Here is a 16,607-nt window from a genome sequence, read left to right as displayed (position 1 = left end):
TTGTTATCAAATAAGACAGAGAGAGTACGTTAGTTCGCTAGGGCTGCTATAGCAAAGTACCACGACTGTGTGGTCAAACAACAGGAATTTATTTCCTCCCAGTTCTTGAGGTGGGAAGTCTGAAATCAAGGTATTGGCAAGGCTGGTTTCTTCTGACGACCTCTCCTGGGCTTGTAGATGGCCGTCTTCTCTCTGGGCCCTCACATGGTCTTCCCTCTGTGTTTGTGTCCTAATCTCTTCTTATAAGGACACCAGTCCTATTAGATTAGGACCCGAACCTGACGACCTAATTTAATCCTAGTTACCTCTTTAAAGACCCCCATCTCCAAATATGGTCACACTCAAAGGTACAGAGGGTTAGGCCTTCCAACATCTGACTTTTGGGGAAGGCACAGATCAGCCCAAGATGGGGAGACAATACAGAGGAATAGGTTGCAGTTGATCCAAGGAAAGGGGGAAGAACAGGGCGGAAGGGGTGAGAGCTATAAGGACTCAGGAGATGACCGTATAGAGAAGAGTGGCTGATGATAGTTGTAAGAGAGCCTACCCACCCCACAACCCGCCCCACGACCCTAGAGAGCTGTTGCTCTCAGGGATTGAGAGCTCCCAGCCTTCCAGGCTCTTTGCCTATGTTCACAAATCCCCAAACTTCTGTTTTTAACCTCAGGTTTGCAGATTTGGTTGCTCATTCTTTAAATGGTGTTCAGCCAATGGCAGGGGGTGGAATGTATTCAAACCTGACTTGAGGCTCTGAGGATAAGGGGAGGCATGGAAGTGGATGCACTCTTCATGGGTTTGTTGGGCTGAAGTCAGGTGGGCTCCTCAAGTCTGCTGTTTCTTGGTTTGGTTTTTCATCCTGTGCCCTGAAAAGACCTTTCTCCCAGGTCCAAGACCCTGACAGATAGGATCATCATGGGAATGCCCGATGTAACATTGAGAAATAAACCTTTAATTCTTTTTTACTCAAAAAGAATGAGGAGGGGGAAAAGAGGTGAATACATTTGGCCAAAAACTTCACTGGGTGCCGTGTGTGAAGACCATCTTTCCACCACACAACCTTTCATCTCTCCGCTTCCCATTCACCACTGTGACCAGAGCCTTCTTTTGAAATCTATCCATGGTTCTCAGAGGTCTGTCTCCTGATTCGAGGTATAATGAAAGGGATTTGCAGCTGCCGTCTGGCTCGCCAGGCAATTTTGTCTGGTGATACCTCCTTCCGTGGTATTTTTAGTTCTCATCTGTAGCTTTATGTTTCTTTAGGGACCGAGGTGCCTCTGGCTTTTCAGAGAACACTACGGAGTGGCCTGAGCTCCCCAGCTCACCTCTGATCTATGCTGCACAATTACAGGAGCAGGCTTATAATCAATGTAATTGAAGATCAGAGTTAATGAGGACCTCCGTGCCCGTGTGGTCCCCTGAGCAACGCTGAGCTTCAGATGCTAGATAAGGAAACGATTGGGCTGAACTGAAAATCCATTTGGCTAATTAGATGATGTATATTCCCACAAGCCAGTGGGAGAAAAAAAAAAAATATATATATAGTGAAAAATAAGGAAACATGACATTTTGAAGTTGAGATTTTGGCAAAGATTCATTTCAGAGTCACTGCTCTCTGGGGAGATTGATTTGAGCACAAAGAGGGGTCTCAGAGCACCCAGAAAATGGGGCTACTTTTGATCTGAAGCCAAGAAAAGAAAATTGGGTCCACTGGAAAACTAGAGATATATGAGACACATGGAATAATACATTTCTATTCCTGTGTATTTATTCTCAAAGTTATGCTAGAACCTACCCAGAGAGCTGCTTGCCACTCTTTGGCCTTACTGTGCTTGTGCATTCTCTCTCTCTCCTTCTCCCCCCCTCCCCCTCCCTCTCTCCCTCCTCATCATCTACACACATATTCCCCAACATCTTCTGAATCTAAGCACTATGGTGATTGCAGAGTAAGACAAGGCAGAGTCAGTTTTTAAGAAACATGCGATTCAAATGGAAGAATAATAAAAGGGAAATTAAAAAACCGACTCATGTTTTGCCTTAAATTTGCTAAATCTGAGCTCCCTTCCTGGACTATGAGCTCTGAGTAGACAGACACCCTATTTTGCTCATCCAGAGACTGGGGCAAGACCCAGCACAAAGTATGTGCTTTATTTGTTAAATGAAAAAAAAATTATGTGGATGAATGAATAAAGCTCCAACATGACATCTGTAGCTGGTAGTTGAGTAGAGTATCTTATAAGTATGAGAGAGACTAAGAGGAACACAAGCCAAGTCTGAACATGAACCTGAAGGAGCAAGTGCCACCTCGCCTTTTGCCAGGTGTGTTGTTCTTTGTATCCTTCAAGCTCTAGCTTAAAAGCCAACTCTTGGGACGCCCGGGTGGCTCAGTGGTTGAGCGCCAGCCTTTGGCTCAGGGCATGATCCCGGGGTCCTGGGATCGAGTCCCACGTCGGGCTCCCTGCAGAAAGCCTGCTTCTCCCTCTGCCTGTGTCTCTGCCTCTATCTCTGTGTCTCCCATGAATAAATAAATATAATCTTTTTTTTTTTAAAAAAAGGCTAACTCTTCAGTGATTCCTGACACACCCTTTGCCTTCCGCTTATACTCAAAGATGCCCATCCTTGTCATGCAGTTCTTCCAACACTCTAGGTTGCATTAGATCTATCTGTGCACACATTTGATCTCCCTTGTTGGTCTATAATTTTTTTGATGGATTCAATCCATTTATCATTCTCTCTGCCTTTTTCTTATGCAAAGAGAGGCTTAATAAATGTTGGTTAAGCGAACATGTGGATTAAGGCATGGTAGTTACGTTTTGTGCAGACTTCCTTTCATTTTCATTCACTATCTGATGTGACATCTCTGCTCACATGCTTGCTCCTTCACACTGAATCCCTCCAGCATCTGTGTGGTGCTGGCTTATCCACACCCCAAGCCCGTGGGCCAAATGAGAGCTCAGGAGCCATGATTGTCAATTCAGTTTTGGCTTAGGAGACACTGAAGGGCTAATCTTGTATTTGGACTCTCCTAGGATAAAAACCATAAAACAAAGAAACAAAAACCTGTGGGATCAATATGGAGGCATTCCTGCTTCACAATCCCATGAAGTCAGTTGGAATTCCTTCCGATCAAGCATGGAACTGTAATTTAATTAATTCATTCAACATTCTCTGAACTCCTAGTATGTGCTAGACACTTTTTTTTTTTTAACTGAGGGCTGGGTTGATAAGGACAAATGAATGAGTCATGACATCTTCCCTGTCTGTCTATCAGAGCAAGCACTGTCTATCAGAGAAAGCAAAAGACCTCCCACACTACAAGATACATCCCCCACTGGGGGATGCACAGACTATCAGAAAAGAAGCATGACCACCACGACCACCACGGAAGGCAGCACTGCCTAATACCCAGCCAAAGTCCTAACTCTCAAGATGGCCTGGAATAACGAACAGGTTCCATCTTTGGATGCTGAAAAACCTAGAGTCAGTGTCTACTTCTGCTACTTACTAGGTGTAAATTTGGTTAAATCACTTTTTCTCTGAACTTCAGGTTGTCCTTCTGTGAAATGGAGGAAATACCTACCTCATAAGGCTGTTGTAAAAATTAAGTGAACAGGATGTGTAACACATTCATCCCAGAATCTGGAATAGAGAGGGCATTCAAATGATAGTAACTCCCTTCTGCCATTAAACCAATAGTTTCCTTCAAAGAGTACCTTTTATTTATTTTATTTACTTTTTATTTAAATTTAAATTCAACTTGCCAACATGTAGTATAACACCCTGTCCTCATTCCATCACGTGCCCACCTCAATGCCTGTCACCCAGTCACCCTATCCCCCCACCCACCTCCCTTCTACACCCTTTTGTTTGTTTCCCAAAGTTAGGAATCTTTCAGAGCTTATCTTCCTCTCTAATTTTTCTCACTCAGTTTTCCTCCTTCCTTTATGGTCCCTTTCACTATTTCTTATATTCCACGTGTGAGTAAGACCATATGATGATTGTCCTTCTCCGATTGACTTATTTCACTCAGCATAATACCCTCCAGTTCCATCCATGTTGATGTAAATGGTAGGTATTCATCCTTTCTGACGGCTGAATCATATACCATTGTATATATATAAACCACATCTTTTTGTCCATTCATCTGTCGAAGGACATCATGGCTCCTTCCAGAGTTTGGCTATTGTGGATGTTGCTGCTGTGAACATTGGGGTGTAGGGTGTCCCGGCATTTCACTACATCTGTATCTTTGGGGTAGATACCCAGTAGTTCAATTGCTGGATCATAGGGTACCTCTATTTATAACTTCTTCAGGAACCTCCACACAGTTTCCAGAGTGGCTGCACCAGTTCACATTCCCACCAACAGTGCAAGAGGGTTCCCCTTTCTCCACAGCCTTGCCAACATTTATTGTTTCCTGTCCTGTTAATTTTCGCCATTCTCACTGCTGTGGGGTGGTATCTCATTGTGGTTTTGAGTTGTATTTCCCTGATGGCAAGTGATGTGGAACATTTTTTCATGTGCTTGTTGGCCATGTGTAGATCTTCTTTGGAGAAATTTCTGTAAAGAACTTATCAAACTCAACACCCAAGAAACAAACAATCCAATCATGAAATGGGTAGAGTATCTTTTAAAGATACTTAAAAAATATCTCTCTTATTTATTTCTTTGTGGAGGGGCATGCATTGAAGTGGGGGAAGGGTCAGAGAGAGAGGAGGAGAGAGTAGAGACTCTTAAGTAGGCTCCACATCCAGTGTGGAACCCAACTCAGGGCTCAAACTCATGACCCAGAGATTATGACCTGAGCCAAAATCAAGGATTGGATGCTTAACGGACTGAGCCACCCAAGTGCCCTGAGTTACTCCCTTTCTGCAGACTCATTTCTTATATGTAAGAGAGATCGGTTAACTAGTATTGGATTCAGAACTTCCCAGTTTGTAAGAAGTCCAAATAATGACTAAATTACTCCTGCTAGTTGAGATTTCACAATATGCTGGGGGCTTCACATACTGCAGTGGATGTTGTCATGCTGTGTCCAAATCTCTCATTAGAACACAGGCACTAGGGCACCTGGATGGCTCAGTGGTTGAGCGTCTACCTTTAGTTCAGGTCATGATCCCCAGGGTCCTGGGAGGGAGTCCCACATCAGGCTCCCTTTGAGGTCCTTTCCTTCTGGTGACCATTAGTTTGCTCTATATAGTTAGGAGTCTGTCTCTTGGTTTCTTCCTCTCTTTTTTTTTCTTTGATCATTCATTTTCTTTCTTAAATTCCACATATGAGTGAAATCATATGGCATTTGTCTGACTTATTTTGCTTAGCTTAATACTCTAGCTCCATCTCTCTCTTTCTCATGAATAAATAAATAAAATCTTAAAAAAAAAAAAAAAAAAAACGTAGGCACTGTTGCCCAGCTGCCAGGAATGTTGGTGGTTGACTACTTGCTCTGAGTCTTTCTAGGAGAAATGTCCTTCATTGAAAAGGATGACTTCACCCAAGTCCATGTCCCTTCCCCAAGGATAGCTTATAGCCTATGACTGGTTAAGGTGGAGGTAGGTACAAAGGCCGACACATTGTCTTGATTAAGAACAACTCTGAAGGACCATCCCAGCTCCAGAACTTACCCCTGGGATCAGCTGAGTGCTTGGTCACAACTGCATGGCAATTTGAAATCTCTCTCTGCTCAATTCCACGTTGCTCATTTCCTTACTGGAGAACTCCCAACAAACCTTCTGCATGCCAGTCTCTGATCTTGAGTTTCATTTCTGGTAAACTTGACCTAAGATACATGCATTGTCTCACTTAATCTTTGTATCAACATTATAAAGGAGAAATTCATAACTGCATTTCTCATGGGAGTTGACTGAGGGGTTGTCCAGGTTTACAGAGCTTGTAAGCGGCAGAGGGAAGATCTGAATTCATGTCTTGCTGACTCTTTTCTCTGCATCACTGCACTGTGTAGCTTTCCTGAAGTAGTGGGATTAGCCAAACTCAGCCCTGGGACACAATTCAATATCCATCCCTCAGTCTTTAGTGAGAATAAATACAAGAATTATCCATTTAAACAGCATGACTGTGCTTTTTAAAAGAAAAATCTGTGGTTGATACTAATGTTCGGTGCCTTACACAGGGACCCATGTGACATGTTTCTGCTCGGGCTTAGTTCCAGAGGGGAAAATATGGCTTTGCAGATAGATTTGCATATCTTCCCTTGCCAGAAATTTGAAATATGGAATCCAGCAGACTTTTTTTTTTCTTTAGCTGCCAAGGATTTTAAGGCCAGCTTCAAATGTGGTCATTTCCTTATCTCTGAGCTCGATGCTATCTATCCCTTATGTTTTTCACATAGAATCCTCTTTCATCCTCACCAAAAATCATACTATTCACTGCGCTTCTACTGAGGAACTCATTCTGTAAGATGATAAAAATCACATTGTCTGTGTGAGCTAGAGAAGATAAGGTTGCCTGCCATGCCCGTATCCTTTTCAAGGAATCTTAGATCCTCAGGGCATCCAGGTAGGGTCTGATGTGATCCTGCCTCCCTGGCCATCGCCCATTGGACCACAGCTAGTCACCAGGGCCAAGAGGAGCCTAACCAGTGTGGTCAGCCAGCAGGGTCTCTTGTGACCTGACAGAGAGGCTACTGTCAAGCCCATATGATGCACAGTAGCTGAGTCTGTCTTGGGAAAATTTAAATTGCATATATGGAAAGATTTTGTTGGTTGACAGGCAGAGAGAAGCACATGCAGGGAGAGAAGCTGAGTCATGTTAATAGTGAAACAATTAAAGATCTCCTGCTGCTGAAGTCTGTAGATCTGCCTAAGTCTAGAACCCGTCTCCAAGTCCAGCATTGTGAAGCCTGGTCCTACTTACATGTTTTGTTTTTTTCTTTCCCCCTGTGAAATTTGACCTTTACTGTATTTTTTTACATGCATTTTCTCAACTTTTATTTTTTTCATTCATTAAGTTTTTAAAAATTTTAGTTTCAGTATGTTTAACATAGAGTGTTACATTAGTTTCAGGTTTATAATAAAGTGATTCAGCAGTTCTATGCATGACTCAGGGCTCATCACGATAAGTAGACTCTTAATCCCCTTCATTTATTCCACCCATCCTCCCACTGCTTTCCTTCTGGTGACCATTAGTTTGCTCTGTATACTTAGGAGTCTGTCTCTTGGTTTCTTTCTCTCTTTTTTGATTTGATCATTCATTTTCTTTCTTAAATTCCACATATGAGTGAAATCATATGGTATTTGTCTGAATTATTTTGCTTAGCTTAATACTCTCTAGTTCCATCTATGTTGTTGCAAGAGGCAAGATATCATTATTTTCTGTGGTTGAGTAATATTCCACTGTATATATGCACCACATCTTCTTTACCCATGCGTCTATTGGTGGAGACTTGGGCTACTTCTGTAGTTTAGCTTTTGTAAATAATGTTGCTATAAACATGAGGGGTGCACATATCTCTTTGAGTTTGTGTTCTTCTGTTCTTTGAGTAAATACACAATAGTGTGATTGTTGAATCATATAGTAATTCTATTTTTGATTTTTTGAGGACCCCCCCCCAGTTTTCCATAGTGGCTGCACCAGTTTGCATTCCCGCCAATAGTGTAAGAGGGTTCCCTTTTCTTCACATTCTTGCCAACACCTGCTGTTTCTTGTGTTGTTGATTTTAGCCATTCTGAAAAGTGTGAGGTGACAGCTCATTGTGATTTTGATTTGCATTTCCCTGATGATGAGTGGTGTTGAGCATCTTTGCATGTGCCTGTTGGCCATCTGGATGTCTTCTTTGGAAAAATGTCTGTTCATGTCTTCTGCCTATTTTTAAATAGGATTATTCATATTTAGGTTGTTGATTTTTATACATTCTTTATATATTTTGGATACTAACCCTTTATCAGATAAGTCATTTGCAAATATCTTCTCTCATTCAGCAGGTTGCCTTTTAGTTTTGTTGATTGTTTCCTTTGCTGTGCAGTTTTTCTTTTGATGTAGTCCCAGTGACTTACTTTTTCTTTTATTTCCCTTGCCTCAGGAGACATATCTAAAAAAATGTTGCTACGACCAATATCAAAGAAGTTACTACCCATGCTCTCTTCTAGGATTTTTATGATTTCAGCTCTCACATTTAGGTCTTTAACCCATTCTGAGTTTATGAAGGTGTATGGTGCATGAAAGTGGTTTCATTCTTTTGCATATAGTTGTCTAGTTTTCCCAACGTCATTTGTTGAAGAGACATTCTTCTTCCCATTGGATATTCTTTTCTCCTTCATTGAAGATTAATTGACCATATGACTGCAGGATTTATTTCTGGGTTTTCTGTTCTGTTCTATTGATCCGGGTGTCTATTTTTACCATACTGTTTCAATTACTACAGCTTTGTAATATAACTTGAAGTCTGGAATTGTGATACCTCCAGTTTTTCCTTTTTCAAGATTGCTTTGGCTATCCATAGTCATTTGTGGTTCATACAACTTTGTTTGTTCTAGTTCTGTGAAAAATGCTGTTGATATTTTGATAGGGATTACATTAAATCTGTAGATTGCTTTGGGTAGTATAGACAGTTTAACAATATTTGTTCTTCCAAACCATGAGCATGGAATGTCTTTCCATTTCTTTACATCATCTTGAATTTCTTTCATCAGTGTTTTATAGTTTTCAGAGTACAGGTCTTTCACTTCTATGGTTAAGTTTTTTTATTGTTTTTGGTGCAATTCTAAATGGGATTGTTTTCTCAATTTCACTTTCTGCTGCTTCATTATTAGTATATAGGAATGGAGCAGATTTCTGAATATTGATTTTGTATCATATGACTTTACTGAATTCATTTATCAACTCTAATCATTTTTTGGTAGAGTCTTTAGCGTTTTCTTTTCTTTTTTTAAAATTGTATTTATTTATTCATGAGACAAAAAAAGAGAGTGGCAGAGACATAGGCAGAGGGAGAAGCAGGCTGCCTGCAGGGAGCCTGATGTGGGACTTGATCCCCCTCAGGATCACGCCCTGAGCTGAAGGCAGATGCTCAACCACTGAGCCACCCAGGCATCCCTTTCGGGTTTTCTATATACAGCATCACATCCTCTGTAAATAGTAGAAGGCTTACTTCCTCCTTACCAATTTGGATGTCTTTTATTCCTTTTTGTTGTCTAATTGCTGTGAGCTGTCTTTGCTATATTACTACATACATAAACTTACCATTTCCACCCAATATGTAGCCACCCTACACAGGCTTCTGTTCTTTGTCCTCAAAGAATATGTGTGTGTGTAAAATGTAATCCATATATGTATGTGTTCATGTATGTATACATGTGTGTATAGATGCATGTGTATGTGTGTACATATATGCATATGTTAAGGGGAGTATTTTATTTATTTTTTATTTATTTATTTATTTATTTATTTATTTATTTATTTATTTATTTAAAAAAATTTTTATTGGAGTTCAATTTGCCAACATTTAGCATAACACCCAGTGCTCATCCCTCCAAGTGCCCCCCTCAGTGCCCATCACCCAGTCACCCCAACCCCCCACCTACCTCCCCTTCCACTACCCCTTGTTTCCCAGAGTTAGGTGTCTCTCATGTTTTGTCACCCTCACTGATATTTTCACTCATTTTCTCTCCTTTCCCTTTATTCCCTTTCACTATTTTTTATATTCCCCAAATGAATGAGACCATATAATATTTGTCCTTTTCCGATTGACTTACTTCACTCAGCATAATACTAAGGGGAGTATTTTAAAGCAATTATTCCAAAGTAGAGTCTTTTGTTTGACTTACACAAATTTTTTTTTATGATTTATGTATTTTAGAGAATGAGAGTGTGTGAGCAAGCTGAGGGAGGGGCAGAGGGAGAGGGAGAGAGAGAGAATCCTGAAGCAAATTCCCTGCTGAGCGGGGTGCCTGACATGGGGCTTGATCCCAAGATCCTGAGATCACGACCTGAGCCAAGATCAAGAATTGGTGTCTTAACCAACTGTGCCACGCAGGCACCCCTGACTTACACAAGCATAAGAACAAATTTAAGTCATTATTTCTAAATTGACTGATTGCAATCAAAATCTGAATTTTTAGCCTCTCCTAAAGAAAAGCTGACACTCTGGTACTGCTGGTTTTTAGATCCATTTGTGGCCAGAGTTGGCTGGAGCGGGCCTGCAGCTACTCCAGTCTGTTAGAACCTGCAGTGCCAGTTCACCCTAAATTCCATTGTTCCCCAACATTAAGGCATTTTATGTGGCACAAATGCGGCTTTTTTTTTTAGAGGTGCCTTGGATTTCTTTGAATTCCTCTCTCTCTCCATACCTCCCTCTCTTTCTCTAATACAAAAAAAAAAAAAAAAAAATGTGGGCCAGGAGGCCAAGAAGCTATTCAGCTAGTCTCTCCCATTAATGTCTCATACCTGGCCTCTGTTGCATGAATGACCCCGGTTGGGGGTGGGGAGAGGGTGGGAGAGGTGGCCTGGGTGACAGGGATAGTAGCAGGGTTTTTTTGTTTGTTTGTTTGTTTCAAGTTTTAATATTTAAATATTCTTTACTAGGACAAGTCAGGCCCCAGCTAAGCATAGCATTTTATCACATTAATTTATTCCATTTTTACAACAACGAGGTGGGTTCCATTGATACTCCTTTTTTTTTTTTTTTTAAGATTTTATTTATTTATTCACGAGAGACACATAGAGAGAGGCAGAGACCCAGGCAGAGGGAGAAGCAGGCTCCAGGTAGGCCTGATGTGGGACTCGATCCCAAGACTCCAGGATCACGCCCTGGGCTGAAGGCATTGCTAAAACACTGAGCCACCCGGGGATCCCCTCCATTGATATTCCTATTTACAGATGATGTCACCAAGGCCCAGAGGTATTTAGTAACTTGCACAGTCAATGGCAGGTAAGGGTGGATTCTGGATTTGAATCTGAGTCCTAAGAGCCCAATGTCTATGCACTAGGCTGACCTGTCTCTGTGTCTGATTTGTCCTTTTCTCTACTAGCTGCTGATACTATGGCACATGCAAAAATGCCCTGTTGTTGTGGGTAGACAACTGAGCACAGGGGACATAGGGTGGAGGGATTGCTCGCAGGCACCCACCTCTGTTCTCGACCTGCAGCATCAGCAGCAGGACACATCCTCATCCTACAGTTGGGAAGACAGCAGCCGTCTTTCTCTCTGTTCACCCACAGGAAGCAGTTTCGTGGTGAGTGAAGGGAGCTACCTGGACGTCTCAGACTGGCTAAACCCGGCCAAGCTGTCCCTGTATTACCAGATCAATGCCACCTCCCCATGGGTGAGGGACCTCTGCGGACAGCGGACAACAGACGCCTGCGAGCAGCTTTGCGACCCCGAAACTGGTGAGCCGTGGGGCCAGGCTGGGGTTGGAGGGAGGGAGGAGGCGAGCTGCAAGATGGCCTGCGCGTCTTCTGCCTGAAGCATCATGGTTTCCAAGCCATGGACAATGAGTTTTACCTGAAGGCCCATTATTAGTTCCATTGGTAGTTAAACTGTGTGCTGCCATCACTAGGTCAGGCAGAAAGTTCTATAAAACTACAGAATCCCAGAAGTAGAAAGGCCCACAGACAGCATCTGGTCCAGTTTCAGCAAAGCAAGGTATCTGAACATCATCAGATCCTATTCACCTCTCACTAGCTGGATGTTCTTTGCCATATTTTCTAGCTTTGCTGAGACATAATTGACATAACATTGCGAGCGTGTAAGGCGTACGCTGTGATGATGTCATGAGTGGATACACTATGAGATGATTACCACGTTAAGACTCATTAACACCCCCATCACTTCACATACCATTTTTTAATGATGATAACATTTAAGATCTATGCTCTTAGCAACAGTCAAGTGTATAACACAGCATTTTTTTAAAGATTTTATTTATTCATGATAGGCAGAGAGACAGAGTGAGGCAGAGACACAGGCAGAGGGAGGAGCAGGCTCCATGCTGGGAGCACGATGCGTGACTCGATCCCAGGTCTCCAGGATCACGCCCTGGGCCAAAGGCAGGTGCTAAACCAATGAGCCACCCAGGGATCCCCTATAACACAGCATTGTTAACAGTTCACTCTGTTGTATGTTAGGTCCCCAGGACTTACTCATCTTAAATGGGGAGATGTTGGTCACAGGGTACAAACTAGCCAGGTGTTCTTCAGAAAGACGCTTCCTCTCTCTCAGGTACCAGAGAATGAAAATAGCATCTAACCCACGAGATTGTTGTTAGGATTCAATGAGATAACGCATGGAAAGCCTCTAGTATATTCATTTACTGAGACATCTCACAGGTATTTATTGAATAGGCACACACTTTCCCAGGCATTCAGGATATAGCAGTGGAAAACAATAGGCATAATCTCTGCTCTAATTAAGTTTATATTCTAAGGAAATGTTTGGTCTATACCGTCTAACAAGGCAGCCACTAGCCACATGTGGCTGTTTAAATTTAAATTAAGTAGAATTAAATGAAGTCAGCAATCATTTCCCCAGGCACATTCACCATATATCCAGTGCTGTGTTGCTCCATGTGACTAATGGCTACCTCTTGGACACTCAGATGTAGAACATTACCACCCCTGCAGAAAGTTCTGTTGGACCGTGCTGCAGCAGGCAGACAGGATGATGATATATGCGCTCGGTCAGGTGATGCTGCATGCTGGGGGAGAGCACACAGCATAAGGGATGCTAAGCCGGGAGTGGGAGTGGAGCTGTTATTACACGCAATGGTCAGGGGAACCATTATTCCAATGTAGGCAAGCGTTGGCAATGGCTTGACCCACCAGGGTAAGGGGAAAAAGATGATCACATTCTAGACATGTTCAGAGGGTAGAATTAACAGGACTTGTTCCTGGATATGAAAGGTGAGAAGTGGAGAGGAGTCAAATGTGGTTCCAAATGGTTCAGTCTGAGCAGTGGGATGAAGAAGCGGGACTTCTCTTTCATTGAGTCAGAGGATGATGCTATAGGAGGGTCGGGATTGAGGTGAGGGGGATCAAGGCTACTGTTTTAGATGTAAGTTCAAGATGACTACTAAACATCAAGTAGAGACAGAAAATAGGCAGCGAGGTCCAAAAGTCAAATGCAAAGAAATTTTAGCTGTAGACAGAAATTTGGGAGTCAACAGCAGGTACATGGTATTTAATCCCAGGAGACACTGTCTTATTTATAGTAAATGCTTAGAACGTGGACAGTATCTTCTTTATAGTTGTTACCTTTTTTTGGTGAGATTTTATTTATTTATTTATTTATTTATTTATTTATTTATTTATTTATTCCTGAGAGACATGGAATGAGAGAAGCAGAGACACAGGCAGATAGAGAAGCAGGCTTCATGCAGGGAGCCCGATGTGGGACTCCATCCCGGACCCCGAGATCATGCCCTGGGCTGAAAGCAGACGCTAAACCGCTGAGCCACCCAGGCATCCCTATAGTTGTCACTTAATCAATGGTGTCTGTTCATGTCCACAAATAAGGAGATAGAAATTAGAGAGAAGGTTGTTGCCAAGGTGCCAGAGCAAGTTAGAAATGAAGCTGTTCTTGCTCCCAGTCCTGTGATCTTCTCTACAGAGTATCTTGCTATAGTCCCTGTAGAACTTCTTTTCTTTCTTCATTAACAAGAGTCTGGCCATCTTGCTTGGAAAACCCACTGCACGATGTCCATGGGGCAGCCCCTGCCGAGCTGCAGGCTCTCAGTAGCCCAGGTCAAGGAGATGCTCCCTCTATTCCAGTTCTCCTCCATTTCTCCTGGGGCAACAGTTCAGGGGTGAAGAGAGGGTTTCTCCAGGTTGATCCTTGAGTCTCTGCAAAGCTGGGCAAGGATTTGGTTTTCTGACCACCATCCCCTCTTATTCTTTCGTTGGGAGCCTGTTTAGACATATTTTTGCAGCCTTTACATAGGCCTATTGGGGAGACTATTTGGAAAATGCAATGCAGCTCTAGTGTACCATTTGACCAGACAGCTGAATCTTCTTTCTCTTAATTAAAAGAGGCTTTAAGGCACTGTCACCCTAAGCAGTACCTCTTTATTCCCCAAACATGTGCATGCCTACACACACACACAGACACACACACACACACACGATTATCCTCACACAACAGCCAGGAGAGTCCTCGTGGAATTATGTGCCTCTGGATCTGATCCTGTACATTCTTTTTCTTTTTCCTTCCTTAAAACGCAGGCAAGATTATTGGAGAGAGGGAAGAGAAGGGATCCCCTCCCCTCTCTCCCTACACAAAGCCCCAGCTAGCAGAGCTGTGAGCGCCTGAGGGTCTGACCTTCTGGTTTCCCAGCTGATTTGCTTTCAGGTGCAAGTTCATTGTTTTTGATGATCTTTTCCTTTAGCTGCAAGCTTGAGGGCATAATTCCAAACAGGGGGTCATTCAAGGAGGAGGCATTTAGCCAGTTTTGGAAAAGATCAGCTCTCCTACCAAAATCCCCTAGAATTAAACACACACACATACACACCATAGACCTGAAAATGCTACTAGAATCCACCGGGTTGACCTTCTCAACTTTATCACTGACAATATTGATGCCAGAGAAGAAAAGTGAGAGGATCAAAGTCAACGTAGCCAGCAGATACAGAGCCAGGATTCAAACTTAGGAGCCTTTGCTCTTAACAAAGTGTTTTTCAAGCCTCTGCAGGTCTAGTGTGGATTTAAGAGTCCACATTTCTAAAAAGCTACCAGCTGTTGCTGATACTTCTGGCAAAGGACGACTCTTGGTGCACCAAGGCTCTCAACATTCTTCCTCCCAAATAGTCCTCTTGTTTTCCACACAAACAGTAGAAGTCCCAGCTGCCATCTTTGTTGATTTATCTGATAAGGTGATGCTCACATCCGCCACTTTATATTCTTTTTAAAAAAAAAGATTTTTATCTTTATCCATTCATGAGAGACACAGAGGCAGAGACACAGGCAGAGGGAGATCCTGATGCAGGGAGCCTGATGCAGGACTAGATCTCAGGACCCCAGGGTCATACCTTGAGACAAAGGCAGACACTCAACTGCTGAGCCACCCAGGTGCCCCTGCCACTTTATATTCTATCTCTGTTTGCCACACACCCGAGGCTCCAGGTACACTGGTTACCTGTCATTCCCTAAAGGCTCTGTGCCATCTCATGCCTACATCCCTTTAGTGGGCTGTTTTTTCCTTCTTGTAATGTCTTTCTCCCCCTTTTACTGGAAGATCAAGCGTTATTTTTTATTTCCATTCCATTCAGCCCAAAGCCCTACCAGATTGAGGAGCCCTCCTCTCTGCTCTCATGTACTCTGTACTCTCTCTGCCTCTGCACTTCTCTGTGTCATAGTCCTCGTCCCCATACCCAGCCATTGTTCTTTCCTTGTCTGGGGCTGTCACCAGACCGTAAGTTTGGTTAAGGGCTAACAAAGGGGGATTCAAAGCCTGTGTCTTGCTTATCTCTATATCTTTAAAACTTAGCCTAATGCTGACATATAATTAGTGCACAGAAAATCATGAAAGGATAAAGGAAATTTATATGTTCCTTGAAACAATTTTATATACCGATTTTTAGTTTCTTCCTCCATTTTCACTTACACCAGAACTCAGATTAACTATTTCTCAGAGTCACCAGGAACCATCCAAGCTACAAGGCTCCGGCCTCATTCTCCCATTTCCCCCATCCCCAAGAGCACTGGCCTTGCGGTCTTCACTCTGCTCATCTTCACAATAGTCCTCTCAAGCACTCCATGCAAAGTTTTACCTTATGACTAGAGTTCAGGATCCTCTGTCTACCTGAAATGTATCCCATCCTTTAATCGTCTACTTTGTAAAAATCCCATTCACTGATTACCTCTCCTTTCCTCTTGGTAGAATGGATGACTTCTTCTACAGTATCATCAGAGTTTTCTGTTGACTCAAAATCTGATTAAAACTTGAATTATTGTTTGGAAATTTGCCTACCCTGCCTAATATAAGGTCCTTAAAGCAGGAACTGTATCTAATTTACTCCTGTATCCTTTCCACACCAGTGTCCAACAAAGTGCCTTACTCTTAGAAGTCATTCAAGACATAAATATATGGGATTATGTACAGGTAAAGAGTGGAAATGGGAACATAAGATCCCTGAATATATTTTCATGGTTCTTGACTCAGACCCATTTTGAAAAATTTATTTCAATTTGTTAGATTCAATTCAAGCAAGATTTTCTTAATTCCACAACTCATAAGTCTTGTGTGTTAAGTGCTATGGGAAATCACAGACAAATTGGACAATGTTCCTGCCTTCATGGATTTCACATTTTCACAGGGATAAAAATAATATGCTCATATATAGCTATTATAAAAGACACAAAGTGGGATAAATCAAGAACAGGCATTAACAAAGTAGCTCATGCCTGGAGAAAAGGGAGAAATGTATTCTAGATGGGTATTTCAGGAGATGCATCATGGAGTGCATGACCTTTTAGCTGAACCTTGTAGAATCAGTAGGGAGTGTGAGTAGGAAGGTCCCTTTAACAGAGGGACCTTAATGATTGAAATCAGGAGGAAGAAAGTTTATAATTATTCCAGGGACCAGAAAACAGTGTAGCTAGGCTGGCATCTAGAGAATGTGCTGCGTATGAGGTGGAGGAGGAGAACTGGGAGGAGGCAGGTGAT

At 42.4% G+C, this 16,607-nt stretch overlaps 1 protein-coding gene across 4 annotated transcripts in view; it reads left to right on the top strand.

Annotated features, from left to right (window-relative positions):
- ASTN2 (astrotactin 2) overlaps positions 1-16,607 on the top strand; it is an 850,745-nt gene that overhangs the window by 362,150 nt on the left and 471,988 nt on the right. For all 4 annotated transcript variants that reach the window (XM_077913090.1, XM_077913089.1, XM_077913088.1 and 1 more), the window contains one exon: positions 11,170-11,337. In XM_077913090.1, coding sequence (XP_077769216.1) covers positions 11,170-11,337 — 168 coding nt within the window. The remainder of the gene's footprint in view (positions 1-11,169; positions 11,338-16,607) is intronic.

Source organism: Canis aureus, chromosome 10 (genome assembly GCF_053574225.1).
Source record: "Canis aureus isolate CA01 chromosome 10, VMU_Caureus_v.1.0, whole genome shotgun sequence".
Classification (NCBI taxonomy): domain Eukaryota; kingdom Metazoa; phylum Chordata; class Mammalia; order Carnivora; family Canidae; genus Canis; species Canis aureus.
This window is presented reverse-complemented; position numbering and strand designations above follow the sequence as displayed.